At 59.8% G+C, this 20,643-nt stretch overlaps 6 protein-coding genes across 6 annotated transcripts; 1 reads left to right on the top strand and 5 right to left on the bottom strand.

The window, feature by feature from the left end:
- Positions 1 to 379: 379 nt before the first annotated feature.
- COLE_00585 (uncharacterized protein) lies at positions 380 to 859 on the bottom strand (the record flags this gene model as incomplete). The annotated part of the gene is made up of 2 exons (XM_018422843.2): positions 380 to 531; positions 694 to 859. 2 exons carry the CDS (start codon positions 857 to 859, stop codon positions 380 to 382), a joined length of 318 nt encoding a protein of 105 aa, XP_018279837.2.
- Positions 860 to 5,583: 4,724 nt separating this feature from the next.
- COLE_00584 (uncharacterized protein) lies at positions 5,584 to 6,825 on the top strand (the record flags this gene model as incomplete). Its single annotated transcript, XM_018427310.2, has 1 exon — positions 5,584 to 6,825. The coding sequence occupies one exon, from the start codon at positions 5,584 to 5,586 to the stop codon at positions 6,823 to 6,825; it is 1,242 nt and encodes a 413-aa protein (XP_018279838.1).
- A 627-nt stretch (positions 6,826 to 7,452) lies between these two features.
- On the bottom strand, positions 7,453 to 10,937 carry COLE_00583 (uncharacterized protein; the record flags this gene model as incomplete). Its single annotated transcript, XM_018422844.2, has 7 exons — positions 7,453 to 8,343; positions 8,384 to 8,920; positions 8,958 to 10,016; positions 10,058 to 10,139; positions 10,191 to 10,581; positions 10,624 to 10,791; positions 10,832 to 10,937. The coding sequence occupies 7 exons, from the start codon at positions 10,935 to 10,937 to the stop codon at positions 7,453 to 7,455; spliced, it is 3,234 nt and encodes a 1,077-aa protein (XP_018279839.1).
- A 2,464-nt stretch (positions 10,938 to 13,401) lies between these two features.
- COLE_00582 (uncharacterized protein) lies at positions 13,402 to 15,019 on the bottom strand (the record flags this gene model as incomplete). Its single annotated transcript, XM_018422846.2, has 5 exons — positions 13,402 to 13,627; positions 13,670 to 14,370; positions 14,463 to 14,848; positions 14,882 to 14,933; positions 14,993 to 15,019. 5 exons carry the CDS (start codon positions 15,017 to 15,019, stop codon positions 13,402 to 13,404), a joined length of 1,392 nt encoding a protein of 463 aa, XP_018279841.1.
- A 3,034-nt stretch (positions 15,020 to 18,053) lies between these two features.
- On the bottom strand, positions 18,054 to 18,335 carry COLE_00581 (uncharacterized protein; the record flags this gene model as incomplete). Its single annotated transcript, XM_018425307.1, has 2 exons — positions 18,054 to 18,095; positions 18,141 to 18,335. 2 exons carry the CDS (start codon positions 18,333 to 18,335, stop codon positions 18,054 to 18,056), a joined length of 237 nt encoding a protein of 78 aa, XP_018279843.1.
- A 1,074-nt stretch (positions 18,336 to 19,409) lies between these two features.
- COLE_00580 (uncharacterized protein) lies at positions 19,410 to 19,898 on the bottom strand (the record flags this gene model as incomplete). The annotated part of the gene is made up of 1 exon (XM_018425308.1): positions 19,410 to 19,898. The coding sequence occupies one exon, from the start codon at positions 19,896 to 19,898 to the stop codon at positions 19,410 to 19,412; it is 489 nt and encodes a 162-aa protein (XP_018279844.1).
- Between the last annotated feature and the right edge of the window lie 745 nt (positions 19,899 to 20,643).

Here is a 20,643-nt window from a genome sequence, read left to right as displayed (position 1 = left end):
GCGCACAATAGTTCCCCCGACCCGCGAGCCGCCTGCCAGCCCGCTAGCCCGCCGACCCGCCCCTGTCAATCAGGCACGGGTCTGGGCGCGGCGCAAAATTGCCACCCAGGCTGCCGAGGCCGTCGTGACGTCTGCAGTCGAGCACTCAGCTGATCAATTCACTGGCGCTAGAACTGCGAGAAGCGAGTGAGACACGTCGCGACGTGGCAAGCACAAGCAGCTCGACGCAAAGTAGACTGGTATACATGCATTACTACAGACACTAGTGGGGCAACAATGATAATGATATGCAGGTGTGTGTGTTCGCGTCGCTGCCGCTCGGGCTCATGGTCGTAGCGGCGGTCGTGCGCGCTATCGTTGCTCGGACAGTGTGGGGCGCTCAGATCAGCGCGTGGAGTTTGGGGTCGCGCGAGGGGTCAAAGTGGCGGGGCTCTTCGCGGAGGAGCGAGAGCGCGCTGGCCCACGACGCGCGGCGCGGCTCCTGTTTAGGCTGCTGGGCGGTAGGTTGCTTGGACTGTTTCGAGACGCGGGCTGATTGTCAGCAAACAAGACGGCGAGTGTGAAGGGAGGAGGGGAGGGTCCCGTGGCACTGTCCCGAACCAAGTGCATGAGTGATGCACCCAAGCGCGAGCACTGTTCCCACCGCCACACATTCTTCATCCACCATCCGCCACAGTGGCAGACTGTACTCACCACCGTCGGCCCACTCGTCGCCGCGAGAGAACGCGTGTGTTCCAGCCTCGAAAGTCGCGAGGAAAGAGTTGAGACGGTCCTGGTGTCCGGTGGTAGGCGAGGCGAGGGGGGTGGTGGTCGCCGATGAAGACGCCGAGGACAGGCGAGGGATGGTGATGAACGTCATGGTGTGTGGGTGGATTGAATGGATGTGGATGAGATTGCGAGAGGAGATCCCGAGAGGTGAGGACGAGTAGAGAGTAGTAGAGTCGAGATGAGATCAAGTAAATGAGCAGATGAGTAGATGAGAGATAGCGAGTGGATGGATGGCCGATGGACACTGAGCGACTCAGGGTTCGGCGCCGTTGACCCACGTTTCGGCCCACGGCCATGTGATGCCCTGTGTAATCCCTGAGCGACGGAGCGGAAACGGCAACAATCCCCGCACTTTCCCTCTCCTCATTCACCGACCATCTCCGATTCACCGTCACAATCTGCTTCCGTCATCTCCCCGCAATCTCCATCCTCTAGCGAGCTCATGCAGTGCCAAGAGACCTGCGTCATGCATGCGCGCACCGTCGAGAGTGCAGTACAAGTCTGGCTGGGCGCGTAGACGCGTAGACGCGCTGCTGCACATCACATCATCGGCGACCATCACCCGCACACCGGCGACTTGCACCCCATCCTCTTTGGCCTCGTCCGTGCGCCCCGCAGCCCGCAGCCCGCAGCCCGCAGCCCGCAACGCAACAGTCGCATCGACCGACCTCTGCTCAGACCCATCGCTTCCCCGCACGCAAACTCGAGCTGTGCGGCCGATGCAGTGGAGCGCACAGCATGCAGCCTGCGGATACCCCACAAAATCTGCGGGGTCCCGCCCACCGCCCAGCCTGGGCCCGCGGACGCCGGAATCCGAACGCCGCGTCCAGACTTGCAGCCGCATTCCACTGATCTACTGAGACTGCGCCAGCTGCACTGACGTGGTGGCAAATACCCCGCACTCCCGCAGGCATTCCTGGGGTAGCGGGGGTCAGAGAGCCGCGCACCGAAGACCGGGATCTGGCGCTGGCGGCTGGCGCTATTTGGCGGGTGTGGCCTCGTGATCTGGGGTGCGGGGATGCAGGCGGCAGTTGGCGGGGCTTGCGGGGTAGATCGAGTCGTGTGAGCTGGCTCGGCCGCGGGAGGTCGTTGGCGGTCGGCGATGTGCGTGAAGTGTTTCCACTTCACACTGTGTCTTTCGGTGATGGGCGATCGGTCATCAGCGACACAAGATGATTTCCCATGAATGAGGACAGCGGAGTAATAACATGGTGCAAGTAGGCGGTCTGGATGCGAGTACAGCCTGTCAGCATTGGCAGGACTCAATCTCCGTATTGGGCAGTGACCTCCTTCTGAAATTCAGACACTGGCGCACTACTGTGGTGGCGCGTGGCGTCTCAATGAACAAACTGTGACAGTTTAGACGATCAATCGTGTCGCTGCGGTGATTCAGTGCATTGACTCAAGCTCTCATACATCTCAGCAAGACAAATGAAGTGAGATGCGTGCGTCGAGCGACGTGCATCGACTGAATAGCCCGATCTTAAGGAGGGTTCGGCAGGCAACTGCCGCTCGCCAGCACACAGTGGCCAGGTGCCATGTGATCACCCGTCGCGAGACCACGCGCAGCGATGGCGCCAAGAGATCTCGATCGGCGTTACGCACGGCAATGGACAATACGAAGCTAAATCCATCGTCTACAAGATGCATGTGCCCGGCGACCTGAGACGGACATCCGCTGTCGGCGCAGAAAACCGACGGCTATGGGCCTACATGAATGAGGATACATGAATGAGGACGATAAGCCTCCACCGCGGAGATTGGCGTGATATCGCGTTCCATGGCCCCTCCGTCCATGCACAGTATCACACCTCCAAGTGGCCATCGAGCATCCGCTGCGCCCGGCTGCCTTGCCCTCCTACGCCTCGCACTGCATCCCCCCGAGGCCTCTCTGATCGTATAGTGGCTAGTATGCTCGCTTGTCATGCAGACCGCGGGAGACCGGAGTTCAATTCTCCGTCAGAGAGTCGGTGATGCGTCTACGCGTTTTTGCTATCGGCCCTGGACGGAAGTCGAATCTCCGCTTATCGATAACCCGTGCCTGTGCCTATCGCGCGAATGACTTTTGGTGCGGTATGCAGTCCACGCTGCCCGCTGCCCCACCACTGCCCACTGCCCACTGCTCACTGCCCACTGCCCATGCCGTCCAAGCCGGTGCGTGCGTCCGCTGCGCTGCTCACGCCCACCCACGCAACATTCCCTGCGCTCGGCCGCGGCGTGCCTGTCGACCCGACCTTCGGTGGCTGTGGCGCAGCACGAAGGTATGAATGACGGATCGGATCGAGGCTCATCTGCTGATCAAACAATGAGACCGGGACATGGGACATGGGCCAGCGGCCAGCGGCCAGCAGGCGTCTGCTCGACGTGGTCCTGGGGCTGTGCGGGGCCAGTGCGAAGAGTGGCCGCCCGACCCGAAGACTGATCTGCCGCCGCTGACCGATCAGCCGACGCCACCCAAGGCCAGAGGATCAGAGGCCAAGGCAGATACAGATGCAGATTTTGCATGCAGGATGGGGGGAGAGAGGAATAGGAATGGGGGAGTGGGACAGGGGAAGAAGATAGACCCCAATTTCGAAGATGTGCCCGAGCGCGCTTGTGCGTCGCAGAATGCTTGCCACGCACGGCTGCATCCGACACGGCAGCTCGGCGGCAGCTCGGCACTAAGCGCTGATGCTTCGGTGGCTTGGTGTGTAGATCCCCCATCCGAATAAATCTCATGTGAGAGAGTGGCATGGCCGTCGAGCCGTCGAGAAGCCACGCCAAGGAGAAGAGCCAAGGTGAGCGGGGTTTTCGGTGTGAGTCAGCGTCGTTATCAGACCAGATCTGTGCGCACGGGCATGGCAGCGGGCCATGCTGGCCAGTTGCAGTTCAGTGACACGTCGCGGGAGGCCGCTGGGATCATGGGAACTGGTTTGCCCTGGGGCGAGTGAAGAGGCACGCCGAATACGAAGAGGCGACGGGCGGACGAGGCGGCGGGCGAAGATACATGGCGTACCCTGTATGTCACATTCCGGCGGACGCCGAGGGGTTGGCCGTGTTCAACAGCGTTGGTGTGCAGGATGAGCGAGTGGAGCACAGGGTGGAACGGAGGAGCGTTCGGACGTGTCGGCTGCGTCGCAAGGGGCATGAGGGTGAGTGACGCTGCATGGACGGCGGATGACTGCGGGACTGCGACGGACCCGATGGCTACGTCAGTCGAGCGGACCGAGCGAGTGAGCGAGTGAGCGAGTGAGCGAGTCGAGCAAAGAGCCGCCGGCGTTGCCCGACGCAGACGCCTGCACGCCTGGGCATTGCCCAAGTCGCGCCCGAGCGTGCTCCAATCCAAGCGGGCCACTAAGCATCCGGGGTGCTCGGCGCGCCCTGCAGGGCGACAGACCAGTGTGGTGCGACTGCGTCGACATGCATGCATGCATGCTGTGTCTTCGGCAGCGGCCGCGGCGGGCGCTCTAGAGGCCTAGAGGACAGTCGGCATGTGGTGTGCTCATGTGGGAGGGGGCGGAGGGCGCTCATTGATGGCGGCGGCGCATGTGCTTGTGGCACGATAGGATTTATCTCTCACCAACAGTCAGGTGACGCGACGCCGCGGCGAGCATGTACCGCGGCCCAGGCCGAGACTAGAAGCAGGCTTCTCCTCCCCTGCCAGGAACTGACAAGGGGATGGTGAGGGGACACAGGTTCCAGCGTGCATTGAGGGATGTGAAGGACAGAGGAGGAGAGGGGGGGGGGGAGGGGAGGGGAGAAGCGCGAGCCACCAGAGACTGCAATGGCGTGTTGGTGTGTGTTTAGGCTGCCCGCTGCCTGCATGCCTGTATAGCTTTGTATTCAGTGTGCCAGTGTGCCAGTGTGCCCGAGGAGCGCAATCGGGTGGCCACAAGGTGTCAGCTGCGGGACATCCGAGGCGAGTAGCGTGCGCGGTTTACCGCTGGCGGCTGCACCCGGCTGCCGTGTGTCTGCTGTCTGCCGCCTACCGCCAGGGCATGAGGCTTGAAGCGTGTTGAGAATTCATCGTCCATGGGGCTCATGGGTCGTAAAGCATGTCTCGGGTGCTAGAGGCTGGCGGCCTGGCGGCTGGAGGCTCAAGGACGGCGGTGGGAAGTGAGAGATGCAACGACGAGCGAGTGGGTATATCCGGGGACCCCACAGTGTTGGAGGAGGAGAAGCGCTGAATTTCCCGGGCGAATGCCCTCTGGCAAATGGAAAAGTCAATCCGATTAATCTCTCCTCATCATCCTCGATCCTCGTCTTTCATCCTCTACTCATCTTCACACAAAAGCCAAGCGGGAACAAGAGCTGCTCTGCTCGATACCCAAGGGCAAAGGCTACCTCGTCGTCGCATCGCTTTCATCCCCCTTGTGCTCTCTCCTCCTCCTACACACCCCCTGCACACTCACACATCATCACCGACTCCTCGCATCCACCCACCCAAAATTTGGGCCAATACAACTTCTCGTCAAGTTCTACAAACTTCTCCAAGCAAGCCTCCGGCCAGCCACTCGCTAGCTCGCTAGCTCGCCAGCAGGCCACGACCGCGACACAACGCGACTCGGACGACAAGGATTTTACACCACGACTCACTCGGAGCGAACAGGGGAAGCAGTGTCACATCGAGCATCAAGTAGCGAGAGCTCTCATCATCATCATTGGCACTATCATTCATTAGCCTGCCTTTCAATTCCGTAGACTCTCCTCACCACACTTCTACTTCTACCACCACCACCACCACCACCACCGCCGCCGCCATCGATCACCACCAGAGGTCTATCACCTTGCTCATCCTTCAACCACCCCTCGCTGGTGTACTCAACTCTACCCACAATGGCACTTCTTACCAACTACGACGGCAGCCTCCTCGAATCCGGGTGGCCCAGTAACGTCATGACGGCCACAGGAACCAACTCAAAGCTGGCACCCTTCGCCGACGATTTCTCCTTCGAGTCCGTCGCGCACGTCTCCGATGCGTCCGGTCAGGGCTACTATTCCAACTACATGGATTCGCCCACCCTGCCCCCCGCCCAAGTCTTTGACACTGGCCTCCCCACTCACAGCCACCACTCGAGCGGTGCGGGAGTCACTGTGGCGCCAATGCCCGTGCCGCCTGCGCCCATCAATGGCAACACACTTTCGGCCAACCTCCAGCGCGTGGTCGATGCCAACGCCAACGCCAACGCCGGCGCCAACGCTCTGCAGCTCGACACGGCGACCCTCACCCCCTCGGGCTCGCCGCGTACCAACGGCTACCCGAGCCCGTCGTTCGAGTTCTCGCCTACTCCAGGCCTCACCCACCAGACTGTGCGGACCCCTGGTCCGCGCAGCCACTCGCGCTGCTCCTCGCGCTCCTCCGACGGCCTCGCGAGCGGCCTCACCTCGGTCGTCGTGACTCCTGGCGGCGGCTCTCCCATCCTCCCCATCCGCACGGCGCTCGGCGGCGGCGGACGCAAGAACTCGGCCGTCGCCAACGGCACATTCATCCCCAAGAAGACGCACATGTGCCCGTACGAGGCCTGCGAGCGCCACACGCGCACGTTCCGCTCGAACGCGGATCTGCAGCGCCACATCCGCTCGCACAAAGGCGAAAAGCCCCACAAGTGTCCCTCCCACGACTGCCAGAAAGCCTACGGCCAGCAGAACAAGATGGTCAAGCACGTCGAGAGCCAGCACCCGCACCTGCTCCCCATGGTCGAGCTGGGCCGCACACGCACGCGCCGCACCGCCCTGCCGCGCACCGTCAACGTGCGCCACGTCGGCGTCGCTTCGCCGTTCGCCAAGCCCTCGGCACTCGCCTACTCGTACCCCAGCACGCCGGTGCAGTCGCCGCCCCTCACCACGGCCCCGCCCTCCGCCGGCTCGCTGTACAACAGCCCCCTCAACTTTGCGCACTCGCGCGCGGCGCCCTACCCGCCCCGCTCCGGCCACCAGCTGCACCAGATGGCGCGCACCCACAGCACAGGCAGCACGGGGTCGGCCAGCGGCCTCGGCGCCGGCTTCCAGCTCCCGCCCTCGTTCGGGTCGCAGTACTGCGCGTCTGGCTCCATGACGTGGTGGAACCCCACGTCATGAGCTGCAAGTCAAGCTCCGCCTGATCAGAGCAAAGCTCCCACACCCTGTACCATCCCACTCCGACACCATGCTAGCGAACCCCCTCCCACCGCCCATACCTGTCAACATGTCACGACGCATCCTCATCATACAAACGCATTCGCATCGCATCGGCCGGCCATATCAAACCTCCATCCTCAAATCCATCACATGTGCATATCATCCATCACGAGCTCGGCGCATCGGCGACCCCGGACACTCGCCTCTCATCACACAACAAACATCATGCAAAAAGAGAGAAGAAGAAGACGTAGCTGTCAAAGTACCCGTAGGGCAACATCATGCATAGCCATTTGTCCTTTGTGCGCGGTTGCGAGGACGTTGCTTGTACCGTTCTGGCTGGGATACCTGGCATGCTGGCATGCCACAGTGCCTCTCTTCCCTCGTGGCTGACGGCATGTCGCGAGCTAATGACGGAATCATACTGATGCCGATCACTACAGATCATCATCATCCAACGCCCCTCGTCTGTGCGCCGCCCAAAAGCACCCCATGGTCGGCCACAGCAACGGAGCGCAAAGGCAAACAGATCTCTGATCGTCGGTTGGCCAGATATGCATCCCCTCTACACACTTATATGATCGATGTTTACAGCAACAGCTTGAAACGCTCGATGCCAAGGCGAATTGTCTCGATCTCGGCCTCGAACTTCTGCAGCTTCTCAGCGTTCTCAGCACGGACCTCCTCGCGGATCTTGGTCTCGTAGTTGGCCTGCTGTGTGACCTTGACAAGCTTGTCGCGGTTGCCCTCGGCGAGCGCCTGCTTCTTCTCAAGCTTGCCAATCTCGGCGTTGGCGTCGACCTTGCCCTCAACAGGGACGTGGACGTTGACCTCGGCGGTGACGGTCTCGGTACCGCACCCGCGAGGAACCTCGCTGTCCTCGGCGACGAAGAGCGCCTGCCCAGCACCCTTGGTGAGCGCCACGATGATAGGTGCCTGCGTCTCGAGCATGGCCTTGAGCTCGGGGTTCTTGGTCTGGACGACGACAGTGATCTTGTCCTCGAGCGTCTTGCCGTTCGTTGGCAAGTTGTACAGGCCGACAATGGTACGCGCCGACTTGATGACGTCGTTGACGAGGTTGAACTGGTTCTCGGCCTCAGGGAAGTTGTACTCGGAGATCTCCTCTGGGAAGGTAGAGACCATGATAGAGGGTGTCTCGTCGCCAGCGCGGCGGGGCAGGCGCTGCCACAAGTCCTCGGTAACGTACGGCATGAAGGGGTGGAGAAGCTTAAGACCGCCCTCGAGAGCGGTGTAAAGCGTGTTCTGGGCCGAGACCTTCTCTGGTGTGTCGTCGCCCGATTCGAAAGTCGGCTTGGTCGCCTCAATGAAGACGTCGCACAAGTCGTTCAAGAAGAAGCGGTATGCGTAGTTAGTCGCCTCGGCAAAGTCACGGTTCTCCATGCACGAGTTGACGCCCGCGGCGGCGATGTTAAGGCGCTGCAGCAGCCACTTCTCAGCAATGCTCTCCTTGCCGGTAGGCTGGCGTCAGCACGGTCGAGACTTGTCCGGAGAATCTCACCTTTGCCGAGTCGTTCGGGACGAAAGTGCTCTGCAGTCTCTTGCCCTCAAGGTCGACGAGACCAAGACGGAAAAGCGCAAACTTAGTGGCGTTCCAGAGCTTGTTGCAGAACTTGCGGTATCCCTCAACACGGCCGATCTCGAGGTTGATGTCTCGACCACCCTGGGCGTAGTTGCAGAGAGTGAAGCGGAGGGCGTCGGTGCCGCACTGAGGAATGCCCTTGGGGAAGAGCTTCTTCTGGCCCTGCTCGGCCTTCTGGATCTCCGACTCAGGCAGGTTGCCGCTTCGGAGGTCGTTGTGGAGCTTCTGCAGGTTCTGGCCAGTGATAACGTCAAGCGGGTCAATGACGTTGCCGGTCGACTTGGACATCTTGCGGCCCCAGGCGTCACGGACCATGGGGTGGAGGTAGACCTCCTTGAAGGGCATCTTGCCGGTGAGAACAGTGCCGAAGAAGGCCATGCGGGCAACCCAGAAGAAGATGATGTCCCATCCAGTCTCAAGGATCGAGTTGGGGTAGAAGTGCTCAAGGTCCTTGGTCTGTGCAGGTCAGCGCTGACATCAGAAAAGAGCTCACCTTGTTGGGCCAACCCATCGTGGAGAAGGGCCAGAGGCCGGAGGAGAACCATGTGTCGAGGACATCCTCGTCCTGCTCAAGAGTGTACTTGCGACCGTTGGCGCGCTTGTCGGCCTCCTTGGTGGCGTCCTCGAGCGAGCGGGCAATGATCCAGTTCTTCTCGTCGGCGCTGTCGGGGCTCTCACCCTCGTAAGACATGAGGTAGGCAGGGCACCGGTGGCCCCACCAAAGCTGACGCGAGATGCACCAGTCCTGCATGTTCTCCATCCACCGAGTCCAGTCACCCTGCATCGCCTTGGGCTTAAGCTCGAGCTCACCCGCGGCAGTGCGCTTAAGGACGTCGTCGGCCATCGGCTTGCAGCTGACCCACCACTGGGGCTTCATGATCGACTCGACGACATCGCCCGAGCGCGAGCAGATAGGGATAGACATGGCGTTGTCCTCCTGACCCACGTAGAGACCCTTCTCCTTGAGGGCCGCAACGACCTCATTCCTGACGTGGAAGCGCTTCTTGCCCGCGAAGGGGGCGGCGTTCTCGTTGTAGGTGCCATCGTCGTTCATCAGGCTGATGAACTCGAGGTTGTTGCGCTGGGCGCACTCGAAGTCATTGGGGTCGTGGGCGGGAGTGATCTTGACCGCACCAGTTCCGAACTCCATGTCTACGGTGATAGCGTCGGTGACGATGGGAATGCGGCGGCCATTGAAGGGGTGGACGACAAACTTGCCGTGGAGGTGCTTGTACCGCGGGTCGTCGGGGTGGACGGCAACGGCGGTATCACCAAGCATGGTCTCGGGACGTGTGGTGGCGACGACAATGAACTCGTCCGAGTTCTCAATAGGGTACTTGAAGGAGGTGATGACACCGAACTCGAAGCGCTCCTTGGCGTCGTAACCCTTGACGTTCATGAGAGTGCGCCCAGTCAGCTCCTTCTGGTCGACCTCGAGGTTGGACAGCGACGTGTTGAGGTAGCAGCACCAGTTGACGAGACGGTTGGCGCGGTAGATGAGGCCTTTCTCGTGCATAGTGATGAAGCCCTCCTTGACGGCCTCGGAGAGTTCCTGCTGTCAGCTGCCAGCCCCAAAGCTGAGCCTCAACCCACATCTGACATGGTGAAGGCCACACGGTCCCACGCAAACGATCCACCGAGACGGCGCATCTGGTTGGTAATGTTGGCCTGGTACCTGTACCGTCAATCTTCCATCGCAGTAACTGTCTCTGCGTCCACGACTCACTGGTCCTTCCAGTCCCAGACCTTCTCGAGGAACTTCTCGCGCCCGTAGTGATGCCGAGAGTGGCCCTCAGTCTTCAGCAAGCGGTTCTCGACAACAGCCTGGGTAGCGATACCGGCGTGGTCGTAGCCTGGGACAAAGATGGTGGTGTAACCCTGCATGCGCTTCCAGCGGATGAGCGCGTCCTGGATGGCGACGGTAAGAGCGTGGCCGATGTGCAGATTGCCAGTGACGTTGGGAGGGGGGAATGCCATGGAGAAAGTGCCCTTGGGAAGTGGTGAGCCGTCCTCCTGGTACTTGGGCTGGAAGAAGCCCTGCTTGTCCCACCAGGCGTAGTGGGCGGCCTCGACCTTGACGGGGTCGTAGCCGCCAGCCCAGAGGTCTCCGGAGACATCTGGGGCGTTAGTATGCCACACTGGTGCGGAATGTAACTCACCCTTCTTCTCGCCCTCCGGAGTGGGGTTGATCCACTCCTCGGCGGGCTGCTCGACCTTCTTCTCCTTCTCCTTCTTCTCCTTCTTGGGAGCAGCGGGCTGAGCAGAGGCAGTCGAAGCCTTAGCGGCCTGCTTGGCAGCCTTCTCCGCGAGCTTGGCGGCCTTTTTAGCTGTTTGTCAGCGCTATATATTCCATGCTGCAACACGTACCTCCCTTCTTCGACGGAGCGGAGCCGTCGGTAGTGGGGGTGCTGGCGCCGCTCGAGGCAGCGGGGGTAGCCTCAGCCTGGGGCTTAGTCGCCTCTGGGGCCGACATGGTGGGTGTGTAGTGAAAGTGGCGTGTGTTGAGTGGCAACTGGGTGCCAGATGCGAGTTGACGGCAGAGGAGAGCTAGGAGGGATGGTGATGAGTGGTGGAGTGCTCTGTGAGAGAGCTGTTTTGTGGTGGCGAAGAGGAGGTGGCGTATCATGCACCACCTTGAGAGCCGGGGACAACGTTAAATACGTTGTTTGAGGTGAACGAGTCGAGTGTGATGGTAGCGAGCACTTTCTTTGACTCGACGCCGAAATCGACAAGAGTCCGAGTTGAGCGCCGTTATCAAGCCAAAAAATGACGTGTGCATCGAGTTGGGACTCTGAAACGCGCTCGGTCGTGTGTCCTGGGTGGTGACGCTGACAGCCGCCGGATGCCTAGGTGGCCGATCGCTCACTCCGTCTGTCTTCACCTCATCTACACGCTTCACATCCCAAAGTTCTCATCCGACTCGACTCTTACTAGTCTTGTGCGCAAGTCCCGGACCGGGACAAGGGCATCATGATCTCGGTATGTCCCGCACAGCACCGCATAGACTGACTCCCAGGCATTCTTCATCTTCAACCAGAAGGGCGAGGTAAGGCCGACATCGCGAGTCGCGGCGCACAGCTGACAGCCAGGTGCTCATTTCCCGCCTCTTCCGTGCAGACCTGAAGTGCGTTTGCCACCCTTCTCCGTGTCGCTGCTGACCGCAGACGCTCGATAGCGGACGTGTTCCGCATCCAGGTCATTTCGAACCCGGACATCCGCTCGCCGATCATTACCCTCGGCTCGACGTCGTTCTTCCATGTGCGCCTCAACAACATCTTCGTGGTTGGCGTGACCAAGTACGCCCAGCGCGCGTGATTGCACTAACAGCAGGTGCAACGCGTCGGCGGCGCTCGTTTTCGAGTTCCTCTACCGCTTCATCACGATCTCGCGCAGCTACTTTGGCAAGCTTGACGAGGAGAGTGTCAAGAACAACTTTGTGTTAATCTACGAACTCCTCGACGAGATCCTTGACTTTGGGTATCCGCAGAACTCGGAAATCGACACGCTCAAGATGTACATCACGACGGAGGGCATCAAGTCTGAGATGGCCGTGGTTAGTGACGGCTAGGAGAGAGCGCACCATTGCAGGAGGCTGACAGCAGCGCGAGGACTCGAGCAAGATCACGATTCAGGCGACGGGCGCAACGTCATGGCGCCGCTCGGATGTCAAGTACCGGAAGAACGAGGCCTTCGTCGACGTGATCGAGACGGTCAACATGCTTATGAGCAAGGACGGCGCGGTGCTGCGCGCCGATGTCGACGGGCAGATCCTCATGCGCGCGTACTTGAGCGGCATGCCCGAATGCAAGTTCGGGCTGAACGACAAGCTCGTGCTGGCCAAGCACGGCGACAGCTCAGCGTCCAAGATGGACAACGCGGTCGAGCTCGACGACTGCCAGTTCCACCAGTGCGTGCGGCTGGGCAAGTTTGATACGGACCGCTCGATCAGCTTCATCCCGCCCGACGGCGAGTTCGAGCTCATGCGCTACCGCTCCACGAGCAACATCAACCTCCCCTTCCGGCTGCAGACGCACGTGACGGAGCCGACGAAGAGCCGCGTCGAATACACGATCCACCTCAAGGCCGCGTTCGACCACAAACTCAACGCTAACAACGTCGTGCTCCGCATCCCGACGCCGCTCAACACCACCAAGGCCGAGGTCAAGGTCGGCGTCGGCAAGGCGAAATACGTGCCTGCCGACAACGTCATTGTGTGGAAGTGAGTGCTGCGTGCAGGAAGGGGCGAACTGACCGCAGGATTCCAAGGATACAGGGGCAGCAGGAGTGCACGCTCACGGCTGAGGCCGACCTCGCGATGACGACGCATCGCCAGCCGTGGTCGCGGCCACCGATCGAGGTTGACTTTTCTGGTGACTACTGTGTGCAGAGGCGAACGCTGATCGCAGTCGTCATGTACACCGCGTCGGGATTGCTTGTCCGCTACCTCAAGGTCTTCGAGAAGTCAGGGGGTGAGCTCTGTTTCCGCCTTATACTGACGCTAAGCAAACTCCACCAAATGGGTGCGATACCTCACGAAGGCCAACGGTACCTACCAGATCCGGGTGAGTAGAACAGATTACGGTCTGCCCGAGTGCTGCTGACAGGCAGTTCTGATACCCGCCCCTCTTTATGTTGATTATGATGTAATATGTGCCACTGCACGGCACGGCGTGAGAACGGCCGCCACACTCAATCTGCCCTCAGCCTGCTTCGTTGGACGCAGCTGTCGCACAAATGACGCCTGTCTAATCCTATACGTGTCCAGATGATACAGAGGCATGGGTGTATGCTATGAAGACGGGCTTCTATTTTAGTATGAGAATGAGAATGTGTAGGATGTCGGTGATGAACAGTCTAGTGCGATCTAGCTGTGTGCAGATTGAGAGTGGGGTGTACAGTCTACCAAGTTCTGCGGACATTTTTACAGACGAGTCAGCCTACTCGTCGTTGCTCCTGCGCGAGCCCGAGCCCGAGCCCGAGCCCTCGGCATGAGGACCAAGAAGGCCCTCCTCCTCGCCCTCCTCACGGAGAGCGCGGCGGCGGCTGCGCTCGAGCTCCCATCCACGCTTGGAGCGACGGCCGCAGAGCTCGGTTCTGCCCTCCCTGTACTTCATGCGGACGAGAGTAGCGATGATAATGAACCAATACACCTCGTACGCGCCGCTGGCTGTTAGCCAATGCTGTAGCTGGGATGTAGAAACTTACACAGTCCAGTAGGTGCCGACATTGTTCCAGCCGACAAGAGACTGGGCGAGCTGCCAGAAGCCGCTGTAGCCCTCATGCCCAGGCTCGGGGTTGGAACCCCAGAGCTTCCAGATGTTGTGGGCGACGCGGAAAGAGCCGGGGCCGTCGCCGCCCTCAGCCGCGGCCGCACCAACGCCGTTGATGAAGTACTGGCGCTCGAGAGAGTACGCCGAGCGGCTTGCTAATCCGGCGCCCATCAGGAAGAGGATGACAGTCGAGAATGTTGTGAACCGCTGAAGCGTCATGGCCTCAGAGCGGGTAAAGAGAGTGACGGCAAGCACACCGCCGATCAGGAAGCCAGCGAGCGCACCGGTGAAGATCGAGAGGGGGGAACCTGTCAGGCCGATGCCGCCGAGGAAGACAACGCCCTCGAGACCCTCACGGAGCACCGTGATGAAAGGGAGGCCGAAGAGGATCCAGCCACGGGCAGCGCGGGCGCCCATCTTGCGGTGACGGCGACGGGCCGATGACGTTGACTTCTGGTCAACGCCGGCGGCTCCCTCGACAGCTTGGAGAAGCTTCAGGCGCCACTTCATGCGCGCATGAGGAAGGCGAAGGAAAGCAAGACCCATGACGAGGATGATAATAGCGGCAATACCGCACCAGATACCCTCCCAGAGGTTCTCAGCATCCTGCCAGAGATCGTGTGCAAAGGTGTAGAACTGGAGGGTCAGTGAACCGGCATACCGGAAGCAAGCGACTGCGGATGGAGGATGCGGAGAAAGGGTGGCGATAATCGGATCGATCCACTCACCACATAGAGGAAGATGGCGCCGACGAAGGCCGCCGCAGCGAGCCCGAGAAGCGCACCACTCCAAACTTGCGCCTTGAGATTGCGTACGATCTGCTCACGACTGTCCGGCCCAAACTGCTGGCCATTGCCGGCGGCTTCGTCGTCAGACAGCTCAAAGTCTGAGTCAAGGGCGCGGTTGGACTGCGTCGGGCTTAGGCTGGGCGACAGCAGCTGTGGTGGGATGGCCGGGGCTCGGTTCGAGTCCCGGCGTGCGCTGAAGGTCGAGTATGAGCCCTCGGTGTCTTCGGTGGGGGGAAGAAGCTCGGTGCGCGAGCCCCCCGCGCCGAGTGCTCCCCCAGTGGGGTTTACAGGGATGATCTGCTCGATGAAGCCGAGGAGGACGGCGACTGAAAGTCAGCATAGACGGGTGGAGGGCGCACTAATGATGCCGGCCTCGAGGGTCTCACGGAGGGCAATAAATGCCGCCACAGGCTGACAAACGTTAGCGTGCCATTCACCAGATCAATAGTGATCGGGCTATGCGGACTCACATTGAAGAAATCTGTCGACGCCGTCATGTTTTGGAGTTGAGAACGGCGTGCGCCGTCGGAAAGAGGAATGGAGAGAGGAGAGTGATGGAGAAGAGAGGAGTGGCGGGATGTGAGACTTTGGGCCGGCTGCGAGTGACCAGAGTCACGGCGCGTGGGATGGGGGAAGGGGTGGCGGAGTCGCGTCGGCCGATGGAGGAAAACGACTGCAGAGTGGAGGCGAGGGGGGGGTCAAGTCCGAAAGAAGGAACCTTTACCGATCGTATCGAGGTTCCGGCCAATTTAACTTTCCCACGGCTGCCTATTGTTTGCGGAGCCAAATACGCCACATGCCATCAGCATGGCTATCACGTGCGACTGATCGCCCAGGTTACCTGGTACCTGTACCGGGGTGAGGCATTTCCCTGAGGATATGGGACCGGAGAAAGGATAGTTAGGGGAAGCAACCAAGCTTAATCTGTAATGCTCGGCAAGCCACCCCGCTTGGGCGCCTTGGGTGTCGACGTTGACGACGACTGCCGAGGTGCCGAGACGCCTGACAGACGCCATGCATGCAGTGAAGCAGTACAGCAGGCCGCTTGCATCCTGCATCCCAGAGGCCGGAGATGAGGAGAGAGAGTGTACGGAGACGCCGAGACGCGCGCCACGTACCTCGTCGCGATTTGGTGGGCCGACTGCATCAGATCCCTTGTCCTTGTCAGTGATCAGCCTCTTCCCGCTCCCGCCGGAACTAATCTCTCGCGCGAGCTCTCTTCGCCTCCACGTTCATCAAAAGCAGCTCTCGCACATCTCCTACTCCTCTCTTGCATCTTGCAACAGGTCATCCTCGGCACTCGCGGAAAGACATCGTGTCAACGCCCGTGACACATCGACGTCCTCCGGAAGCGGCAACTCGAACTCGATCGCGTCTTGAACCATACCGACATTGAATTGGAGAGTGACAACCTAGCCCGACATTCATTCAATCATATCTCCAACTGCCGCTCTCACGCGCTTTAGCTTTAGCCAGACGCCGGCTTACCACCTCGGCTTTCGCTTTGCATACTTCTCCTCATCTTGCAACCCCGACGCTCCATTCCCCACATTCCCCATCAGCATGCCCTCCCCAAGTCCGCCCCTCCTCCCCACCCATTCTCCGCACGGCAGCCCCGTTGACGAGAGACACTCGCCCATCCACAACCTGCTCAAGAGTACACCCCGAGGCTCGCCTGCGTATGGGGAGAAGCATGGCAAGCACATGGTACGTCGCGCGCCCACTCGACAGCTGTACGGCGTTGCTGACTGCTCGCAGCCTCTGAGCGGAAAGGAGAAAGACGACGACTACATCACCACCAAGCCCACGGGGAAGGTCAACCTCCGCGCCGCTACCATCAGTGAGTGCGCGGCGGAAGCTCGCACTAGGCGGCAGCTCACACTCAGTCCCTATATGGATAGCCCTCTCATCCACGGTCATCATCTACAACAGTACGTCACTAGCTGGGAGAGTCAACGAGACGTACTGACCCCTCAGAGTACTTGTACTCTGTTGAGCACCTCAACTTCCCTTATGTGAGCAGTTGGGTCGCATCTTACGAGCTAACGAGTAGCCCATCTTCATGTGCGTCTCCCAGTGATCGCCGAGGTTTCCGGCCTCGACGCCAGGCCGCACGCGGCTATGCTAACTCGCAGCACCTCGTACCACCTAGGATGTGCGGTGGGTCTGGATCACGAGGAGCTGAGCTGACGACAGGCCCTCGGCACTCGCGTTCTGCGCGCAACGACGAACTTGATGGACGGCCTGGATAAGGTCCCCATGACGGTAGGTTGGGCGCCGACATCAAGCCTTTCATATGCTTACCGGCGGCAGCGTGACGTCTACATCAAGCGAATCATTCCCATTGGCATCCTCTTCTCTGGATCGCTGATCCTGAGCAACTCTGCGTACTTGACGTGGGTGCAAGTTTGTGCGGGGGTGCTGACGTGGACAGACTTAGCGTCTCCTTCATCCAGATGCTGAAGGCGTTTACACCTGTAGCCATTGTCTTGATCTCGGCAGTCTTCAAGATTCAGGCGCTCAACACGAAGCTGCTTGCGATCGTTGTTGTAAGGCACATTCTGGGCGGTCGCTGACAGCAGCTTATCTCGGTCGGCTGCGCATTGTGTTCGTACAGGCCGCCATGGGTTAGCAATCTCACTGACGACAGCCGCGTACGGCGAGCTCCACTTTGAGCTGTTGGGTTTCTTGTTCCAGACCAGCGCTGTGGTGGTGAGTAGTACAACATCCGGCAGGTCAATACTGATGTCCAGTTCGAGTCTTCGTGCGTCGAGAGATTCACCTTGAGGAGTATAACTAACCTCCCAGCCGGCTCGTGATGATCCAGGTTCTACTGCAGGGGCTCAAGGTAAGTTGATAAGTTGCACGTCTGCAGCTCGCAGATTCGATCGTAGTTGGCCCTGACACTCTCAGATGGACCCTCTCGTGTCGCTCCACTACTACGCCCCCGTGTGCTCCATTATCAACGCCTGCTTCCTGCCCTTCACTGAAGGCCTTGCGCCATTCCGCGAGCTCCCGCGGATCGGGCTATTCATCATGTCTACGAACGCCCTCGCTGCGTTCGGGCTGAATGTCGCGGCCGTGTTCTTGATCAGTGCAGCTGGCGGCCTGACCCTCACGCTTGCCGGCGTGTTCAAGGACATTCTCCTGATCACGGCGAGCGTCGTCTTCTTTGGCAGCCCCGTGACACTTGTACAGGTGTTTGGTGAGTTCTAAAACATGTCCAGACGCTGATAGAGAGGTTACTCGCTCGCTCTGTCCGGGTTATTCATCTACAAGAATGCGGCTGGGAAGAAGTAGCCTACGGACATTGAGACCAAGACTCGGGTTCCAGGACTTTGGTTTCCAGCACTGTGGCTGTAAATACAGAATATAGATGTGTGCATGGTTTAGACAAGGCACGTGGCGTGCGGTATTAGTGTGCGGTACAGGCGGCGATCAACAAGATCGTTCGCGAATTCGTGACGTGATGATGCGTGAGTGTCAGACCTGACTTCGAGCAAAGCCCGTCACTCGCATCCGCATGCTCCGCTATGCCTCGCCAAGCGTGGCGGGGACGAACGCCAGCCGGTCCTGGGGAAAGATATCGACACAGACGCAAAACACGCAGAATCCAACGAGGAGGAGCAAGCCGACTTGGACGGGATCGAGGTCGGACCGCCCGCGGACGCGATGCACGTGCGTGTGTACGTGCACTGGGCGCGCGAAGACGGGCGCGAGGAGCGGGAGCAGTGCGGGGAAGCCCGCGAGGTGCACGCGGCGGCGGAGGGCGCGGTACGTGCGCGGGCCCGTGGGGCGGGGGAGGGTGAGCATGAGGGTCGATGGGTGGATAGATGGATAGGTGGATAGGTGGAGAGGTGGATAGGTGGTTGTGGTGGACGAGGTGGAGATGGTGGGTGTTGAGAGATGGAGGGACGTAGAAGGATGAGGAGATGAAGGGGGCGCGCAGCGGCAGACGAGAAGACGGAGTCTACACTATATACCGGTCATGGCCTCATGCGCCATGCATGGCACCGTCAGCCATCTCTTCGATCTTTCGAAATGTTGCGAAAATCGCCAGAAAATTGTCGCGTGCCGTGTGGCGCGTGAATGGCACTAGGCAATTTGACTAAAGCAGTCGACGCTGACGCCTGAGAAGAGGGACACTGTAGGGTGTAGTCCCGTCTGAAGTATGCCCATATACATCTCAATGGGCCAGGAGCGGATCGAGTAACAAAATTTGAGTCAAGACATAGTTCGACATGGTCACATACAATGCTATTCTACAGTCTGGCCTGGTCGCGTGGCGGCCTGGCGTATGCCCAAATACAGCTGGTCGTATCGTGTGAATAAAAGTGAATTGCGAGGACGGGCGCGCGCCCCTTCTCCCGTTGTCGATGCTGGAGTCAGCGCTGCCCCTTTCCCTACTTACAATTCATGGTCCCTTGCGCATCCACTCTGCGGCCTTCGCTGGCGTACTTGGCGGCGAAGACTCTGACTCCATCGCCATCTCTCTCGCCATCTCCAAGGTCATCGACGACACAACAGTGACTTTGATTGCTCTGCTCTGCGCCGCGCTCTCTCGTGCCGCGTTCCAGACGCAGATCCCCTTGCAGATGAAGAGGAGGGCGAAGATGACTTGGAGGTTGGCGATGATTTCCGCGACCTCGTCTTCCGCGTGGTCGTGTGGGCGGTTGTATGGCGTAGGGCGCGGGGTGGTGGGGTGTGCTCGAGTGCGGTGAAGGCAGAAAGATGCGAGCACGATGGATACCGGCATTGGACAATGCTGATGATGAGATGAGATGAGATGGAAGATGGATGAGGGCTGGAATCTATCGATGACTGGGGGTTCATCTCGACGACGCGAGGAAGGTGGTGTTCTGCTGTCTGTTGCTTGGATAGCAGAGCTTAGCCCCACCTCCTGTTGACGGTCGCCGGCGACCTTCCTTTCGCCCACACCGCGAAGAGGATCGACTCGGCGGGAGTGAGAGCCACAGCCCGCCCCGGCCGCGCCCTCCTCGGCCTCCACACCCTCTTAGGCTTAGGCTCTTCTGGGACCGGGATGCGGAGGTACCGGATGTCCTGCACGGGAGTGATCTCTTGATATTCTTGCGTCTCCACCGAGTGAATGACGATGGTGGGTATAGGCAGCTCCGTCCAGTGCGGAGTCCGAGGAGGCGGGGGAGGCCCAGTCCTGCGGGGCGTGTAGGCCGTCGCGAGGTAGCGACGGTGTGCGTGTACCATGAGGGGAGTGGATTCAGGCTCTTGATATTTGCGGGCAGTCAACATGGTGACGAAGAGCAGGGCGGCGATGAGGAGTCCAACACCGAAGAAGGCGATCCAAATTGTGAGGGGGGAGAAGTCGGCTTCCGGAGAAACGGGACGTGTGGGGGGCATGGTGATGCGGTTGTTGATATTGTGTAAGTATGGATGGAGGATGGAAGGATGGAAATTTTGAGGAGGAGTGTAAACACGAGCAAACGGTGTGTGTATATGATGTTGAAGGGGATGGTGTACGCGTCATCCTAAATTCTTGCAGTCGACCAGCCCTCTTCCGTCGCTAAACCGGCCAGGCCCTCCAACCTCAGCCTCTTGCCGAGGTCTTCTCACGTGAGGATCAATGAATGGTCAACGTCGCCTTACGACCCATTCACGTGCTGAGCAATTGATTTCTCTTCGTGATGTCGTAGCTGGGTGGCGAATCTGTAATTCTGACATTCAAGCCAAGGGTGAGACAGTGGTGTGTCATGTTTCAGTTGCTCAACAGCTGTTAGGCCGCTGCGGTGCCACTTTGGTAATTGTTATTCGTTTTGCTGAGCTCCTCGGCCTCGGCAGTACCAAGCCATCGCCGTCCTGACGCAACTCCTCGTCCTGCAACCTGAAGTAATGATGCTCTGTACACTATGCACGTGACCAGCTACATCTCGGGCACCGGCGCCGGAAGGCCGGACCGAGTGATTGGCGACGGGGCACATTGTGCGCCCACGATCAGTGGCGGCCAGAAAGATACAAATCGTTCGCATCCTGTCATTTAGCGTGGATCTGTTCAGCGCCCAGCTTAGCCGCCGTCAGATCGGAGGTAAAGCCACTCTCATCACCATCTACTATCCCATCTCTCATCTCCCATCTCTCATCTCCCATC

The sequence above is a fragment of the Cutaneotrichosporon oleaginosum genome (assembly GCF_008065305.1).
Source record: "Cutaneotrichosporon oleaginosum strain ATCC 20508 chromosome Unknown ATCC20508_contig01, whole genome shotgun sequence".
Lineage (NCBI taxonomy): Eukaryota > Fungi > Basidiomycota > Tremellomycetes > Trichosporonales > Trichosporonaceae > Cutaneotrichosporon > Cutaneotrichosporon oleaginosum.
This window is presented reverse-complemented; position numbering and strand designations above follow the sequence as displayed.